The 19,468-nt window shown below is 49.5% G+C and overlaps 1 protein-coding gene across 8 annotated transcripts in view; it reads left to right on the top strand.

Moving 5' to 3' along the window:
* Window positions 1-6,705: 6,705 nt before the first annotated feature.
* The window catches only part of SNX19 (sorting nexin 19), a 45,945-nt gene continuing 33,182 nt past the window's right edge, over window positions 6,706-19,468 (top strand). Inside the window, exons 1-3 of one of the 8 annotated variants that reach the window (XM_088457029.1) lie at window positions 6,706-6,808; window positions 8,399-8,554; window positions 17,679-19,234. In XM_088457029.1, coding sequence (XP_088313155.1) covers window positions 17,687-19,234 — 1,548 coding nt within the window. In that variant the 5' untranslated portion in view covers window positions 6,706-6,808; window positions 8,399-8,554; window positions 17,679-17,686. The other 7 variants (XM_088457028.1, XM_088457027.1, XM_088457026.1 and 4 more) reach the window with 7 other exon arrangements.

The following is a 19,468-nucleotide window of genomic DNA, read 5'->3' as shown; positions in this document are numbered from 1 at the left end:
CCATACATTTATAACAAACATAGGGCCTGACTCAGACCCGCTCACGGGCACATAGCGCTCACAAGCGGGTCGATGGTCAGGAGGTGCGCACGTGCGAGCCCCAGAGTGAGTGAGAACTTCACTCGCTCGGGGCTCGCAGCAAAATGGGGGCGGCTGTCGATGTGGATCGACAGCTCGCCCCGTTTTATAGGCGGGTCGGGGGGGTGGCTGCACAAACGGAGGCGATCCCGAAGGAATGCCTGCCGTTTGTGGGCGGCCCTACTATTAGAGCAGGAAGTTCACTGGGGCTTGCGGTGGATGAGACCCTACCACAAGGGTCTCGTCGCAAGCCCGATGGTCGTGATAATCGCGACCATCGCCAGGCCGCCCGCACAAGCTGTGGGTGGTCACCCACAGCTGTGCGAGTGGCCTAGAGGTGGATTTTTTATACAAAAAATCCGCCCTGATTCAGAGAGAGCGCTCGCAAATTGCGAGCACTTCTGAATCATCACCATAGTTACTAATAACTGACCTATGCGTTACGCTAATGTCTGGATACGCTCCTTTACAAGTATCTATTTTCTGAATTGTGATGGCAGTTTGTGGGTAACTGCATCTGGCACATAATGTATGATTCCGTACAAATCACACAGTTCTTGTATATATTGCATATCAGTCCCAAACATCACCTCAAATACAAGGGGGACGATTCTTAGTCAGACGGATCTCTGTGCATGGAAGAAAATAGTGAGTTTTAGCATGCGCAGATGCGAATTTTCAGGTATGTCCATCCTAGGCCCGTATCCAATTAGCCGGGATAATTTCAGGGCCGACGGCGGAATCTAGTTATCGCCTACATCGCTTGTTTTGGACGTGGAAACTTATCGGGCGCGCCCCCGCTATTCACCCTATTCAATTCCAAAGGACAAGAAAACGGCAAGCCGCGATGTCGGAACATGTGAAAAGTGCTGTCAGAAATGGGGAAATCAGCCTGAACCCCCCCAAAAGGGACACTGACATTGGGGATCAATGTAGTTGTCCCCGAATAGCCCTAATAAAGCTGTTTCGGGTACTTAAGTTGTTTCAATAGCTTCTATTTAACGTCTTTGCACAAGTAGTGAAGAATGGCTTGATCTACAATTAACATCTATATAAAAGGATTCCTCTTATCCAACATTAAAGAGAAAGCTGTTACATTATACAATATGAACACACATCGACATCAGTTGATACAATTAGAACAATTGGAATGTGTTATGTATCAACTATAAAAAATATAATTCCTATAAAAAGTATCATTTCTATATGAGCCACCATTATAAGAATTCCACTCTTTGGGCTGATTCAGAGCCGGACGCTATTTGCGCTCGCTCGTTCATTAAAAAGGGGTGGCTATTCAAATGAACCGTTCGCACTTTGCGGTCTGTTCACGCCTCTATGTCTGAACGAGCAAACAAAACTTGCGGTCGTAATTTTGAAAAAGACGCCCCCTGGCCGCTCGCACCATACGTCATGTCCGCTATTTAATAGATTAATCGAGTACATCGAACAGCGTATGAACTGCTCGCTATTCTTGTGGTTGGTTTTTCCTACCACAATCTTGCGAGCAGTTCTGACTATAAATCAACCAAGTGACGTGGCTAATGAAGCTCCTGTATTAATTATGCACACCCATAAAATGCCCGTTTTGACCTTTAAGCGTGCCTGCGTTCTGATTTCCACTCCCAGTTTTCAAGCACCTTCCCCTGTTACCACCCACATACGACTCCTCCTGTCACTCAAAATAGCAGGCATTCGCTATTTAGCGAACAAACGATTTTTGGCCGCACTGACTGGTTCGCGCATGCGTATTAAAATCCGTACGCATGCGCAGTTGTGCGAACATCGGTCGGAATGAACGAGCGGCCGCTTACGAGCGGCTCTGAATCAGGCCCTTTGTGAAATTAATATATGATTAATAGGAAGCATTCAGTCTACCATATATCTGTGACATCCATATTCTTACGTCCACTGATTTGATAATTTATACCGATAATACAATGGTGGAATTTTTATTTGAAATCACAGAATCGCATCCATTTGTGAACATTGACATTTGAATAAATATAATATAGATAAAACAATTGACAGCAGTGCTCAGCAATTTTAATCACCTTATTTCATTTCTATAAACACTACCTATCTGTTGTATATTTTTTATCTTATACTTCGCTCGCTAAATATTAAACTTTATCATTGTTTGCCAGTATATTTTTAAAGTATATCTAATAAATTAAGATTTTATGCAACAATTTTTTGGAGATAGAGGGCCTGATTCTGACCCGGTCGCGAGCGCTGTGCACTTGCAACCGGGTCGATGGTGGGCCAGTGCGCATGCGCACAACGGAGCCAGCTCCATCGTGCGCATGCGCGAGACCTGGATAGCGACGGGCAATCCGTCGCTCCGGGTCTCATATCAAAGGGGGCGTGCTGTCGATGTTGAGTGACAGCACGCCCCCTTTGGGGGCCGGGCTGGGGGAGTGGCTGCCATGTGAACGCCTCCGTTTGGGGCCGGTCCCACTGACATCACAAGCGATGTCAGTGAGAGAGCGTTCGGCTCTGTTAGAGCCGAAATCTCTCTGGGGCTTGCGACAACGAGACCCTACCACAAGGGTCTCGTCGCAAGCCCGATGGTCGCGATGGTCTTGACCATTGCGACCATCCTCCTGGCCGCTCGCTATAGCTGTGGGTGGTCACCCACAGCTATGGAAGCGGCCAGGAGGCCGTTCTAAAAAAAAAAAAAAGAACAGCCCTGATTCAGAGCGAGTGCTCTGTCAGAGCATCCGGCTCTGAATCAGGGCCAGAGTGCACCAGTATAACTGATTTTCTTTTCTCTTTTTTTGTGAAAGAATGGCATAAAGCAGTGTTTTTTGTAAAAATAAGTAGTCCTGTCAAATTTGGGGTACTTCACAATGGGTGCTAGCATATTTTAAAGTCTCTAAAGTGAAGTTAAAGGCGTGTATCTAAAGTTCGATGAGATTCTGAGCCCTGCGCATTGGGGAAGGGAAGCATATTTCTGGCGGATCTTGCACCTAGCACTAATGATGATGGCTGTGGCGACTTTCGTAAAATCGGGGGGCGGCATGGGTTTTCGCTTGCAGACGCACGCTCCCCCGCATTAGCTGTATGGAAACTTTCATTAACATAAGTTAGCAAATCTGACCGAAACGACAGCCATTTTGCCTCTGACTAAGGGGTAAATTTACTAAGATGGGAGTTCTATTTAAGAAGTGATGTTGCCCATAGCAACCAATCAGATTCTACTTCTCATTTATCTAGCACCTTCTAGAAGATAATACCTGGCATCTGATTGGTTGCTATGGGCAACATCACTTCTTAATAGAACTCCCATCTTAGTAAATTTACCCCTAAGAATCAACCCCAATGTGCTTGGATCCTAAGTGGCCTGCTTGTCATAAAACTGTATTTATAAAGTTAATTGCAATGTGTTGAAAACACGTATTACTGTCTGTAACTAGGGGTGACTTCAGGGGTGCGGCTGCAGCACAGTGTTACCCACTATGGACGACCATGTGCGCTCCCGCAGGTCGTGCATCGGGGTCGTTTCTGTCGGCCTGCATGTAGGGCTGATGGAAGACCCAGCTGCCGACGCCAGGCAGGTGAATGGAGCCGGTAGCCGACACCAGATTGTGTAATGTGTGCCGGCCGCCCGATATGTCGTATCGCTGGGTACACACATCGGTAAATGTGTACCCAGCTTCACAGACCTTTCTAGATAGTCCCCAGAAGAAAGTAAAAGATATATAAAACATACATAAAAACGTATCGGGTCAGAATTGATGGCCCAGACCGAAGGTGGGAGAAAAAGTCTCATTCAGGTCATATATATATTATTTACATATCATTATTCTATCTTGTCGGCAGAAACAGAATCTCATCCTTGCTAGTTCCAGCTGCTCTGCTCCTGGCACAAGACTGCCACTTGGCCACGTCTGCATTTGGAATGCCCTAAATTGCCCATGATCCAGAGCAAACAAACGGCCAGACAAAAGAAGCCATCTTGCTGTGCACACCCTGGAGTGTCAGAGCAAATGTAGCCCCCATGAGACCACCAGGGAAGGGCACAGCTCATTGTGTGGAGAGCTTTTAGGGCTGAAGGACAGGATCCAAGCGACCAGCGGGGTCTCTCCGCTCCCAGCCGGTATCGTGCACAGCTTGGGTCTCTCCTCAAGCTGAATAGCAGGCTATCCATTTCTACCATTCTCTAACAAGATCTCCGGCCAAAGGAAAAGCTTGAGCACTGGCCAATGCAATTACTTTTTTGTTTCTTTCAATGAATAGATAATGGAAGGGACTGAAAAGCCTTCCATGGCACACACATACAGGTGCTGTGTTCCTGCTGGGAGGCATTGTGCCGGCAAAGCCTTCCATGGCACACACATACAGGTGCTGTGTTCCTGCTGGGAGGCATTGTGCCGGCAAAGCCTTCCATGGCACACACATACAGGTGCCGTGTTCCTGCTGGGAGGCATTGTGCCGGCAAAGCTTTTCCTGGCAGCCACATAGTAAGAAAGCAGCAGCTCAGAGGAATAAAACCCATTTATTCGCCATGGTATAACTCGTCTTAAAGGGGAACAATCTCCAAACATCTCCATCATTCCCATTCGCTCCTTGTAGTGTGTAGCTTTAATAACAGGAAGGGTGTATTAGCGAGTCGGTCACCCCAGGTACGTGGTATTCAAATGCCCCATCTGATTGTATTCTATGGTCTTATTAGCAGCTATTTATATATAGCGCACACATATTGTGCAGGTCTTTACCAGAGAGTACTGCAGTCAGTCACATCAGTCCCTGCCCTAGTGGAGCTTACACTTTATACTCGCCGCCTCATGGGCACACGTACACACTAGGGTTCAGTGGCATGACAAGGGGGGTGCGGGCCGCACCCACATGTCACCTGCAGAGGGGTGACACCACGGTGCAGGCTCCCCCTCAGGGACAGGAGTTGGGTGTTGTATTGTAGCATTAAGTGCAGCACTCGGCTCCTGTCACAGTGAGGGAGCCTGCACTCCGCACCTCCGGCACCCCCCACTACCTCAGTGATGATACCCACGGCACGGGCCGGGGTTCGGGCCGTTAGGCCACGCTCCTGTTAGCGAAGTCACACCCTGTCAGCAAGGCCACGACCCCTTTCCGGCGAAGCGCGGGGCATCCCTCCTCGCACCGGGTGTCACAGCGGGGAGGGACGCCACTGCTAGGGTTCATTGATTTTGTCAACAGTCAATTAACCTAGCATTATTATTTTTTTTTTATAATTAGCCTTTGCATTATTTATTTATACAGATTCATACATATTGGATATATATATATATATATATATATATATATATGATTTACAAACATAAATATAAAAATTTGTATAAATTGTGCTACTAGTCTGTATTGCAGTTTAGAGTATGCGCTGAGAGCACATCTTCATTATTTGTCACTAACCTAGCATTATGTTTTTGGAGTGTGGGAGGGACCCATGCAAACACCGGGAGAACATACAAACTCCACACAGATAGCCCATAATCTGGAATTGAACTCATGGCCTCAGTGTTTGAGGCAGTGATGCTAACCACTAGGACATCTGTACACATTGGGCCCGATTCAGACCCACTCGCTAGATGCGTTCACACTCAGCGAAAGTATGCAAATTCCGCAATCACTCAGTAAGGCATTAGCACCCGCACGAGCGGTGATTGGCTCACGGCTAGCACAATGTCTGCAATCCTGCAAGCAAGCGATGTTTCACCATGATCGGGTCCGACCCGGGGGCAGCCCATCATCTCGGAGATGCTGGGCACGCCCCTCAGTGATGAAAATGCGGCGTGCCGCTAGACCACGCCCCTTTATGTGTAGGTCACGCCCCTTTTCGGGAGAAACGCTCATACTTAAGGTGCATACACACGTAACGATTTTTTGAACGATTTAACGATAGCGACGTTGTTATCGTTCAAGCGTTCAAAAATTTGTTCAGGTTCTGAGTTATAACGGTGAACGATAATCGTTCAAGCGGGTTCCCGTTTGTAGTTTGTAGCTCATCGTCCATTTCAGACTGTCCAACTTAACTATTTTCATTAAGGGAAGGAACATTTTTCGCTCATCGTTGAAAAAAATCTATCAAAAAATCGTTCATTACACTTAAAACAATGGTTCACTTTTTTAAATGAAAAACAACGTAAATCGATAACGAAACTCGTTCATTAACAAAATCATTACGTGTGTATGCACCTTAAGGAAGCCCATACACGGTAAGATTTTTTAGGTGATGCGCACGATTTCGATCCATCGCAACGATCAGTCGTGCACATCGCGTGTGGTTTGGCATGCTGTACGACGGCGATGCGCGTCCCCGCCGTCGTACATCGGCATCGTAGATCTTATGGAAAAACCATAAGATCTGCGATCCGTCATGCTGTTAAATAGGTAACCGAAGCATCTTGTAAGATGCACCATTCACAGCAGCATGCGATGCATCGGGCTGAATTTGAAAACGTACCGAGGTGTTGTATGTTTTCAAATCGCCCCGTGTATGGCCTGCATAATAGTATTCATGAATTTCATGTTACAATATAACAAAAGTACTACTACTAATAATAATTATAATAATAAATTATCGTCTGTAGTGTGTCCTCCGGTCGCCAGATGGCAGTGTGGGCAGTGTGAGACCTGAGACTCTCTGTACACAGCCCGGACTCGGAAGCAGCATCAGGCATCACCTGCTGCACCTAGAATCCCAGATCAGCAGCCGGGTCTCAGAGATTATCACTGACAGCGGCTGTAGGTGATGTGACAGCCGGGGAAAACTACAGAGTGAGACCGCCTGTGCCACCCAGAGAGACTGACTGCAATAAGACTGCCTGTGCCACCCAGAGAGACTGACTGCAATAAGACTGCCTGTGCCACCCACAGAGACTGACTGCAATAAGACTGCCTGTGCCACCCACAGAGACTGGCTGCAGGGTGAGACCGCTTGTGCCACCCAGAGAGTCTGACTGTCACCCTGAGAGACTGGCTGCAGAGAGACTGACTGTAGAGAGGCTGACTGCAATAAGACTGCCTGTGACACCCAGAGAGGCGGGCTGTCACCCTGAGAGACTGGCTGCAGAGAGTGCAAAGAGACAGCCTGTGCCACCCAGAGAGACTGACTGCAGGGTGAGACCGTGAGACCGCCTGTGCTACCCAGAGAGACAGCCTCTGTCACCCTGAGAGACTGGCTGCAGAGAGGCTGAATGCAAAGAGACTGCCCGTGCCACCCAGAGATACTGACTGCAGAGAGACTGCCTGTGCCTCCCAGAGAGACTGACTGCAATAAGACTGCCTGTGCCACCCACAGAGACTGACTGCAATAAGACTGCCTGTGCCACCCAGAGAGACTGACTGCAATAAGACTGCCTGTGCCACCCAGAGAGACTGACTGCAATAAGACTGCCTGTGCCACCCACAGAGACTGACTGCAATAAGACTGCCTGTGCCACCCAGAGAGACTGACTGCAATAAGACTGCCTGTGCCACCCAGAGAGACTGACTGCAATAAGACTGCCTGTGCCACCCACAGAGACTGACTGCAATAAGACTGCCTGTGCCACCCACAGAGACTGGCTGCAGGGTGAGACCGCTTGTGCCACCCAGAGAGTCTGACTGTCACCCTGAGAGACTGGCTGCAGAGAGACTGACTGTAGAGAGGCTGACTGCAATAAGACTGCCTGTGACACCCAGAGAGGCGGGCTGTCACCCTGAGAGACTGGTTGCAGAGAGTGCAAAGAGACAGCCTGTGCCACCCAGAGAGACTGACTGCAGGGTGAGACCGTGAGACCGCCTGTGCTACCCAGAGAGACAGCCTCTGTCACCCTGAGAGACTGGCTGCAGAGAGGCTGAATGCAAAGAGACTGCCCGTGCCACCCAGAGATACTGACTGCAGAGAGACTGCCTGTGCCTCCCAGGGACTGGCTGTAGAGAGACTGCCTGTCCCACCCAGAGAGACAAGCTGCAGAGAGACTGCCTGACCACCAAGAGAGACTGCATGACCACTCAGAGAGACAAGCTGCAGAGAGATTGCCTGACCACTCAGAGAGACTGGCTGTAGAGAGACTGCCTGACCACCCAGAGAGCAGGGCTGTAGAGAGACTGCCTGACCACTCAGAGAGACTGGCTGTAGAGAGACTGCCTGACCACCCAGAGAGCAGGGCTGTAGAGAGACTGCCTGACCACTCAGAGAGACTGGCTGTAGAGAGACTGCCTGACCACCCAGAGAGCAGGGCTGTAGAGAGACTGCCTGACCACCCAGAGAGCAGGGCTGTAGAGAGACTGGCTTTAACACCTCAGCAGAGTGCTTGTCAGCTGAACTTTTATTTAAATTTTTTTGCATAGGTAGAGTATGAAGAGACTGAGTACTCGCACCACTCAGAGTACCTGCTGCACACAGGAAGACTGTGATAGACCATAAGAGATGTGACATCTTGAAGTTTCCCTTTGTCGCCAAGCAGACCTGGGTGCAGTGATGTGACCTCTGTATACGCAGGAGAGACAGGTGACGGTTATGGGAAATGTGCAGAGACACGCAGGAGAGACAGGTGACGGTTATGGGAAATGTGCAGAGACACGCAGGAGAGACAGGTGACGGTTATGGGAAATGTGCAGAGACACGCAGGAGAGACAGGTGAACGTTATGGGAAATGTGCAGAGACACGCAGGAGAGACAGGTGACGGTTATAGGAAATGTGCAGAGACACGCAGGAGAGACAGGTGACAGTTATAGGAAATGTGCAGAGACACGCAGGAGAGACAGGTGACGGTTATGGGAAATGTGCAGAGACACGCAGGAGAGACAGGTGACGGTTATGGGAAATGTGCAGAGACACGCAGGAGAGACAGGTGACGGTTATAGGAAATGTGCAGAGACACGCAGGAGAGACAGGTGAACGTTATGGGAAATGTACAGAGACACGCAGGAGAGACAGGTGACAGTTATAGGAAATGTGCAGAGACACGCAGGAGAGACAGGTGAACATTATGGGAAATGGGCAGAGACACGCAGGAGAGACAGGTGAACATTATGGGAAATGGGCAGAGACACGCAGGAGAGACAGGTGAACGTTATGGGAAATGTACAGAGACACGCAGGAGAGACAGGTGACAGTTATGGGAAATGTGCAGAGACACGCAGGAGAGACAGGTGACAGTTATAGGAAATGTGCAGAGACACGCAGGAGAGACAGGTGAACGTTATACGAAATGTGCAGAGACACGCAGGAGAGACAGGTGAGCGTTATGGGAAATGGGCAGAGACACGCAGGAGAGAAAGGTGAGCGTTATGGGAAATGTGCAGAGACACGCAGGAGAGACAGGTGACGGTTATGGGAAATGTGCAGAGACACGCAGGAGAGACAGGTGACGGTTATGGGAAATGTGCAGAGACACGCAGGAGAGACAGGTGACGGTTATGGGAAATGTGCAGAGACACGCAGGAGAGACAGGTGACGGTTATGGGAAATGTGCAGAGACACGCAGGAGAGACAGGTGACGGTTATGGGAAATGTGCAGAGACACGCAGGAGAGACAGGTGACGGTTATGGGAAATGTGCAGAGACACGCAGGAGAGACAGGTGACGGTTATGGGAAATGTGCAGAGACACGCAGGAGAGACAGGTGACGGTTATGGGAAATGTGCAGAGACACGCAGGAGAGACAGGTGACGGTTATAGGAAATGTGCAGAGACACGCAGGAGAGACAGGTGAACGTTATGGGAAATGTACAGAGACACGCAGGAGAGACAGGTGACAGTTATAGGAAATGTGCAGAGACACGCAGGAGAGACAGGTGAACATTATGGGAAATGGGCAGAGACACGCAGGAGAGACAGGTGAACATTATGGGAAATGGGCAGAGACACGCAGGAGAGACAGGTGAACGTTATGGGAAATGTACAGAGACACGCAGGAGAGACAGGTGACAGTTATGGGAAATGTGCAGAGACACGCAGGAGAGACAGGTGACAGTTATAGGAAATGTGCAGAGACACGCAGGAGAGACAGGTGAACGTTATACGAAATGTGCAGAGACACGCAGGAGAGACAGGTGAGCGTTATGGGAAATGGGCAGAGACACGCAGGAGAGACAGGTGAGCGTTATGGGAAATGGGTAGAGACACGCAGGAGAGAAAGGTGAGCGTTATGGGAAATGTGCAGAGACACGCAGGAGAGACAGGTGACGGTTATGGGAAATGTGCAGAGACACGCAGGAGAGACAGGTGACGGTTATGGGAAATGTGCAGAGACACGCAGGAGAGACAGGTGACGGTTATGGGAAATGTGCAGAGACACGCAGGAGAGACAGGTGAGTGTTATGGGAAATGTGCAGAGACACGCAGGAGAGACAGGTGAGCGTTATGGGAAATGTGCAGAGACACGCAGGAGAGACAGGTGACAGTTATGGGAAATGGGCAGAGACACGCAGGAGAGACAAGTGACAGTTATAGGAAATGGGCAGAGACACGCAGGAGAGACAGGTGAGCGTTATGTGAAATGTGCAGAGACACGCAGGAGAGACAGGTGAGTGTTATGGGAAATGTGCAGAGACACGCAGGAGAGACAGGTGACTGTTATGGGAAATGTGCAGAGACACGCAGGAGAGACAGATGAACATTATGGGAAATGGGCAGAGACACGCAGGAGAGACAGGTGACAGTTATGGGAAATGTGCAGCGACACGCAGTTGAGACAGGTGACAGTTATGGGAAATGTGCAGCGACACGCAGTTGAGACAGGTGACAGTTATGGGAAATGTGCAGAGACACGCAGGAGAGACAGGTGAACATTATGGGAAATGGGCAGAGACACGCAGGAGAGACAGGTGAACATTATGGGAAATGGGCAGAGACACGCTGGAGAGACAGGTGAACATTGTGGGAAATGGGCAGAGACACGCAGGAGAGACAGGTGAACGTTATGGGAAATGTACAGAGACACGCAGGAGAGACAGGTGACAGTTATGGGAAATGTGCAGAGACACGCAGGAGAGACAGGTGACAGTTATAGGAAATGTGCAGACACACGCAGGAGAGACAGGTGAACGTTATACGAAATGTGCAGAGACACGCAGGAGAGACAGGTGAGCGTTATGGGAAATGGGCAGAGACACGCAGGAGAGACAGGTGAGCGTTATGGGAAATGGGTAGAGACACGCAGGAGAGAAAGGTGAGCGTTATGGGAAATGTGCAGAGACACGCAGGAGAGACAGGTGACGGTTATGGGAAATGTGCAGAGACACGCAGGAGAGACAGGTGACGGTTATGGGAAATGTGCAGAGACACGCAGGAGAGACAGGTGACGGTTATGGGAAATGTGCAGAGACACGCAGGAGAGACAGGTGAGTGTTATGGGAAATGTGCAGAGACACGCAGGAGAGACAGGTGAGCGTTATGGGAAATGTGCAGAGACACGCAGGAGAGACAGGTGACAGTTATGGGAAATGGGCAGAGACACGCAGGAGAGACAGGTGACAGTTATAGGAAATGGGCAGAGACACGCAGGAGAGACAGGTGAGCGTTATGTGAAATGTGCAGAGACACGCAGGAGAGACAGGTGAGTGTTATGGGAAATGTGCAGAGACACGCAGGAGAGACAGGTGACTGTTATGGGAAATGTGCAGAGACACGCAGGAGAGACAGATGAACATTATGGGAAATGGGCAGAGACACGCAGGAGAGACAGGTGACAGTTATGGGAAATGTGCAGCGACACGCAGTTGAGACAGGTGACAGTTATGGGAAATGTGCAGCGACACGCAGTTGAGACAGGTGACAGTTATGGGAAATGTGCAGAGACACGCAGGAGAGACAGGTGAACATTATGGGAAATGGGCAGAGACACGCAGGAGAGACAGGTGAACATTATGGGAAATGGGCAGAGACACGCAGGAGAGACAGGTGAACATTATGGGAAATGGGCAGAGACACGCAGGAGAGACAGGTGAGCGTTATGTGAAATGTGCAGAGACACGCAGGAGAGACAGGTGAGTGTTATGGGAAATGTGCAGAGACACGCAGGAGAGACAGGTGACTGTTATGGGAAATGTGCAGAGACACGCAGGAGAGACAGATGAACATTATGGGAAATGTACAGAGACACGCAGGAGAGACAGGTGAGCGTTATGTGAAATGTGCAGCGACACGCAGTTGAGACAGGTGACAGTTATGGGAAATGTGCAGAGACACGCAGGAGAGACAGGTGAACATTATGGGAAATGGGCAGAGACACGCAGGAGAGACAGGTGAACATTATGGGAAATGGGCAGAGACACGCAGGAGAGACAGGTGACAGTTATAGGAAATGTGCAGAGACACGCAGGAGAGACAGGTGAACGTTATAGGAAATGTGCAGAGACACGCAGGAGAGACAGGTGAGCGTTATGGGAAATGGGCAGAGACACGCAGGAGAGACAGGTGAGCGTTATGGGAAATGGGTAGAGACGCAGGAGAGACAGGTGACAGTTATGGGAAATGGGCAGAGACACGCAGGAGAGACAGGTGACAGTTATGGGAAATGGGCAGAGACACGCAGGAGAGACAGGTGACAGTTATGGGAAATGGGCAGAGACACGCAGGAGAGACGGGTGAGTGTTATGGGAAATGGGCAGAGACACGCAGTAGAGACAGGTGAGTGTTATGGGAAATGTGCAGAGACACGCAGGAGAGACAGGTGAACATTATGGGAAATGTGCAGAGACACGCAGGAGAGACAGGTGATGGTTATGGGAAATGGGCAGAGACACACAGTAGAGACAGGTGACAGTTATGGGAAATGTGCAGAGACACGCAGGAGAGACAGGTGACAGTTATGGGAAATTGCAGAGATATGCAGGAGAGACAGGTGAGCGTTATGGGAAATGTGCAGAGACACGCAGGAGAGACAGGTGACGGTTATGGGAAATGTGCAGAGACACGCAGGAGAGACAGGTGACGGTTATGGGAAATGTGCAGAGATATGCAGGAGAGACAGGTGAGCGTTATGGGAAATGTGCAGAGACACGCAGGAGAGACAGGCGAGCGTTATGGGAAATGTGCAGAGACACGCAGGAGAGACAGGTGACAGTTATGGGAAATGTGCAGAGACACGCAGGAGAGACAGGTGAGCGTTATGGGAAATGGGCATAGACACGCAGGAGAGACAGGTGACAGTTATAGGAAATGTGCAGAGACACGCAGGAGAGACAGGTGAACATTATGGGAAATGTGCAGAGACACGCAGGAGAGACAGGTGATGGTTATGGGAAATGTGCAGAGACACGCAGGAGAGACAGGTGAGCGTTATGGGAAATGTGCAGAGACACGCAGGAGAGACAGTTGACAGTTATGGGAAATGTGCAGAGACACGCAGGAGAGACAGGTGAGCATTATGTGAAATGGGCAGAGACACGCAGGAGAGACAGGTGAACGTTATGGGAAATGTGCAGAGACACGCAGGAGAGACAGGTGAGTGTTATGGGAAATGTGCAGAGACACGCAGGAGAGACAGGTGAGCGTTATGGGAAATGGGCAGAGACACGCAGGAGAGACAGGTGAGCGTTATGTGAAATGTGCAGTGACACGCAGGAGAGACAGGTGAGCATTATGTGAAATGTGCAGAGACACGCAGGAGAGACAGGTGATGGTTATGGGAAATGTGCAGAGACACGCAGGAGAGACAGGTGATGGTTATGGGAAATGGGCAGAGACACGCAGGAGAGACAGGTGAACGTTATGGGAAATGTGCAGAGACACGCAGGAGAGACAGGTGACCGTTATGGGAAATGTACAGAGACACGCAGGAGAGACAGGTGACAGTTATAGGAAATGTGCAGAGACACGCAGGAGAGACAGGTGACAGTTATAGGAAATGTACAGAGACACGCAGGAGAGACAGGTGAACGTTATGGGAAATGTGCAGAGACACGCAGGAGAGACAGGTGAACGTTATGGGAAATGTGCAGAGACACGCAGGAGAGACAGGTGAGCGTTATGGGAAATGTGCAGAGATACGCAGGAGAGACAGGTGACAGTTATGGGAAATGTGCAGAGACACGCAGGAGAGACAGGTGAACGTTATGGGAAATGTGCAGAGACACGCAGGAGAGACAGGTGAGCGTTATGGGAAATGTGCAGAGATACGCAGGAGAGACAGGTGACAGTTATGGGAAATGTGCAGAGACACGCAGGAGAGACAGGTGACAGTTATGGGAAATGTGCAGAGACACGCAGGAGAGACAGGTGAGCGTTATGGGAAATGTGCAGAGATACGCAGGAGAGACAGGTGAGCGTTATGGGAAATGTGCAGAGACACGCAGGAGAGACAGGTGAGCGTTATGGGAAATGTGCAGAGATACGCAGGAGAGACAGGTGACAGTTATGGGAAATGTGCAGAGACACGCAGGAGAGACGGGAGCGTTATGGGAAATGTGTAGAGATACGCAGGAGAGACAGGTGAGCGTTATGTGAAATGTGCAGAGACACGCAGGAGAGACAGGTGAGCGTTATGGGAAATGTGCAGAGACACGCAGGAGAGACAGGTGACAGTTATGGGAAATGTACAGAGACACGCAGGAGAGACAGGTGACAGTTATAGGAAATGTGCAGAGACACGCAGGAGAGACAGGTGACAGTTATGGGAAATGTACAGAGACACGTAGGAGAGACAGGTGACCGTTATAGGAAATGTACAGAGACACGCAGGAGAGACAGGTGACAGTCATAGGAAATGTGCAGAGACACGCAGGAGAGACAGGTGAACGTTATGGGAAATGTGCAGAGACACGCAGGAGAGACAGGTGACAGTTATGGGAAATGTGCAGAGACACGCAGGAGAGACAGGTGACAGTTATGGGAAATGTGCAGAGATACGCAGGAGAGACAGGTGACAGTTATGGGAAATGTGCAGAGACACGCAGGAGAGACAGGTGAGCATTATGGGAAATGTGCAGAGACACGCAGGAGAGACAGGTGAGCGTTATGGGAAATGTGTAGAGATACGCAGGAGAGACAGGTGAGCGTTATGTGAAATGTGCAGAGACACGCAGGAGAGACAGGTGAGCGTTATGGGAAATGTGCAGAGACACGCAGGAGAGACAGGTGACAGTTATGGGAAATGGGCAGAGACGCAGGAGAGACAGGTGACTGTTACGGGAAATGTGCAGAGACACGCAGGAGAGACAGGTGAGCGTTATTGGAAATGTGCAGAGACACGCAGGAGAGACAGGGGAGCGTTATGGGAAATGTGCAGAGACACGCAGGAGAGACAGGTGACAGTTATGGGAAATGTGCAGAGACACGCAGGAGAGACAGGTGAGCGTTATGTGAAATGTGCAGAGACACGCAGGAGAGACAGGTGAACGTTATGGGAAATGTGCAGAGACACGCATGAGAGACAGGTGACAGTTATGGGAAATGTGCAGAGACACGCAGGAGAGACAGGTGACAGTTATGGGAAATGTGCAGAGACACGCAGGAGAGACAGGTGAGCGTTATGGGAAATGTGCAGAGACACGCAGGAGAGACAGGTGACAGTTATGGGAAATGTGCAGAGACACGCAGGAGAGACAGGTGACGGTTATGGGAAATGTGCTGAGACACGCAGGAGAGACAGATGAGCGTTATGGGAAATGTGCAGAGACACGCAGGAGAGCGTTATGGGAAATGGGCAGAGACACGCAGGAGAGACAGGTGACAGTTATGGGAAATTGCAGAGACACGCAGGAGAGACAGGTGAGTGTTATGGGAAATGTGCAGAGATACGCAGGAGAGACAGGTGACAGTTATGGGAAATTGCAGAGACACGCAGGAGAGACAGGTGACAGTTATGGGAAATTACAGAGACACGCAGGAGAGACAGGTGAGCGTTATGGGAAATGAGCAGAGACACGCAGGAGAGACAGGTGATGGTTATGGGAAATGTGCAGAGACACGCAGGAGAGACAGGTGACCGTTATGGGAAATGTACAGAGACACGCAGGAGAGACAGGTGACGGTTATGGGAAATGGGCAGAGACACGCTGGAGAGACAGGTGAGCGTTATGGGAAATGTGCAGAGATACGCAGGAGAGACAGGTGATGGTTATGGGAAATGTGCAGAGACACGCAGGAGAGACAGGTGAGTGTTATGGGAAATTGCAGAGACACGCAGGAGAGACAGGTGACAGTTATGGGAAATGGGCAGAGACACGCAGGAGAGACAGGTGACAGTTATGGGAAATGTGCAGAGACACGCAGGAGAGACAGGTGACAGTTATGGGAAATGTGCAGAGACACGCAGGAGAGACAGGTGACGTTTATGTGAAATGTGCAGAGACACGCAGGAGAGACAGGTGAGCGTTATGGGAAATGTGTAGAGATACGCAGGAGAGACAGGTGAGCGTTATGTGAAATGTGCAGAGACACGCAGGAGAGACAGGTGAGCGTTATGGGAAATGTGCAGAGACACGCAGGAGAGACAGGTGACAGTTATGGGAAATGTACAGAGACACGCAGGAGAGACAGGTGACAGTTATAGGAAATGTGCAGAGACACGCAGGAGAGACAGGTGACAGTTATGGGAAATGTACAGAGACACGCAGGAGAGACAGGTGACAGTTATAGGAAATGTACAGAGACACGCAGGAGAGACAGGTGACAGTCATAGGAAATGTGCAGAGACACGCAGGAGAGACAGGTGAACGTTATGGGAAATGTGCAGAGACACGCAGGAGAGACAGGTGACAGTTATGGGAAATGTGCAGAGACACGCAGGAGAGACAGGTGACAGTTATGGGAAATGTGCAGAGACACGCAGGAGAGACAGGTGACAGTTATGGGAAATGTGCAGAGACACGCAGGAGAGACAGGTGAGCATTATGGGAAATGTGCAGAGAGACACAGGAAAGACAGGTGACAGTTATGGGAAATGTGCAGGAGAGACACGCAGGAGAGACAGGTGAGCGTTATGGGAAATGTGTAGAGATACGCAGGAGAGACAGGTGAGCGTTATGTGAAATGTGCAGAGACACGCAGGAGAGACAGGTGAGCGTTATGGGAAATGTGCAGAGACACGCAGGAAAGACAGGTGACAGTTATGGGAAATGTGCAGGAGAGACACGCAGGAGAGACAGGTGAGCGTTATGGGAAGTTTATCTCCCGGTCGTGTGTGTAACTCCTCAATGTCCTGTAGGTTGATGTCACACTGGATCTAGGTTGTTGTCCAGCGAGGAGATGTTGGTGGCGACTCTCTGAGAGGGCTGTAGTATTGTTCTGTATGGTAAATATTAGCATTCTGTGGGAGAACTAATGTTAAGTGAAGATTGGTGGCTCCAGGGGGACAAATGCAATATAAATATGTTGGGAGCTTTGAATGCCGAGCTGAGGTCAGGGGTGATACCGTGGATGTAGAGGAATATTGGGGTCCCTGTGGGTACTAAAAGTAGACATGAGAGTGATATGGGCAGGTGTGCTGAGCACTGAGGAGGGCACATTTTTGCCTTGCTAAAGCTGAAATATACAGTTCTAGTATTATGTCATATTTTAACTCATTCAACTTTTTCTTTGAGCTTATAAATTATATTTTGTGTTTTTCCCATATCATGGGATGCCTAAGCTTGATCTGGCGCATTTGTTGATATCATCTGTCTTTGGTGTTTATTCTCATTCCAGGTGGCACCATGGAGGGTATAAAGTGTGACGCAACACGCTCAAAAGACAAGAGATGGAAATTCCTAGGTGTTGGAGTAATACTTACATGGCTTATTCTGGCCCATCTCTTGGTGAATATCTGGCTGCTTCTACTCTTCTCTGGATTCATGGCTGCATTGGGAGCCTGGCTGGGGCCACAATTTATACTTGTTAGTGCGACACCTATTCACCTCGAGAGGTTTGTCTCCCTAGAAGTAAACAACCAGCCTGCAGACGTAGAGAGGCAGCTAGACAAAGAAATTGGACTCACTATACAAAAGATCATCCAGGACTTTGTCTCCTCCTGGTATCGCAGGTTGAGCCATGAAACTACGTTCGAGGATGAGGTCAGAGAAGTGATGTGGGTTTTGGCCATGGAACTCAAGAAAAGATTGAGCTCTGCTGATCGGCAAGAGTTGACACGGCAATTACTCATTTTGGCCGGTTGTCATCTTCAGTGCTACAAGTGGGCTAAAGCGCGTGTTGAAGGCATTCACAACCAGTCTGAGAGAGAATTACTATTGTGGGAGGCTTACCAAGAGCTTAGTCCTGCTCATCAGGCTTTGACAAGCTCAGCAGAAGAAGTGAACCATGCACGTTTTTTGGTGGAAATGTTGTTGACTGAGCTAGTCCCAAAACCGCATTTGGAAACTCGCACTGGGAGACATTTAGTCGTGGAGCTTATCGCATGCAATGTTGTTTTACCCCTGGTTGGACGTATGTCTGAACCTGATTGGATCAACATAGTCTTGACCAATGTGTTTTCCAAGACCCCAATGAAAGTAGAAGAAGTGAAATATGACACCCCTGTTCCACCAGCAGTTCCAAAATCTCTTCCTTTGGGGTTAGGACAAGATCCAAATCCTCAGCTTGTCCTGCCTTCACCCCTACCATCTAACACCTCCAGCTACGAGGTGATCGATAACATCGACGTAGAGAATGATAGTGAGGTGAGAGCTAGAGACACACTGGATGGTATCGATGAATTAGGGTCTTGCAAGGATAAGTTGGACATTTTCTCAGTGCATTATTTGCAGCCACCAAAGCCCACCAGCCCTTTCTTTCTCTGTGAGGAATCTGAGCTGGAATCTCCTCTGTCTGATCTGGGCCGGGAATTGGACCCTCCACTGATGAACTTGTCTGAAGACCTCCTATCTGACTGCTGCTTGGATTCCTTGACACCAGCTGAGAGCCCCATTGTCCCCATACAGGATGAAAGTGTGGGTACTTTGTCTGAAGATGGGTGTATATCTCTTCATGGCGGAATGCATTCCCGTCCAGAGATTCTCATCGAGTCTACAGAACTTGCTCCAGAATTTACAACCACTCCACCAAATGACAAAGAAGGGTTGAGTCCAATTGATGCGTCCTCCATCATCACATCTTCACCAACAGTCCCTATTCATCCTTTCAGTTTTGTGCCCCTCAGCAGCCCAGATGGACCAGTGCTTATTGAGAACCTCCGCATCACGGGTACTATCACTGCCCGTGAGCACAGTGGGACAGGATCTCACCCCTATACACTCTATACTATAAAGGTAATGACATTATCTTACAGTACTGTTTCTATTATAGGCTGGGCTTTGTTACAGTAGTTCTGCAGTCACAATTGTTTTGTAAATTGCCTTGAATATGTCAAAAGTGATTGACCTTATAAGATTTAAATCGACCCTCTCTCACATCCCATTTGGTTATAAACGGCCTCTTTTAGGTTTCTCTTCTACCTTGCTAACCCTGTGGTCTGTAGGCGCTCATTGTAAAACTCAGAACTT

This window comes from Taudactylus pleione, unplaced genomic scaffold, assembly GCF_031769625.1.
Source record: "Taudactylus pleione unplaced genomic scaffold, aTauple2 ptg000734l, whole genome shotgun sequence".
NCBI lineage: Eukaryota > Metazoa > Chordata > Amphibia > Anura > Myobatrachidae > Taudactylus > Taudactylus pleione.
Note: the sequence above shows the minus strand (reverse complement) of the source record. Positions and strands in the feature narration are given on the sequence as shown.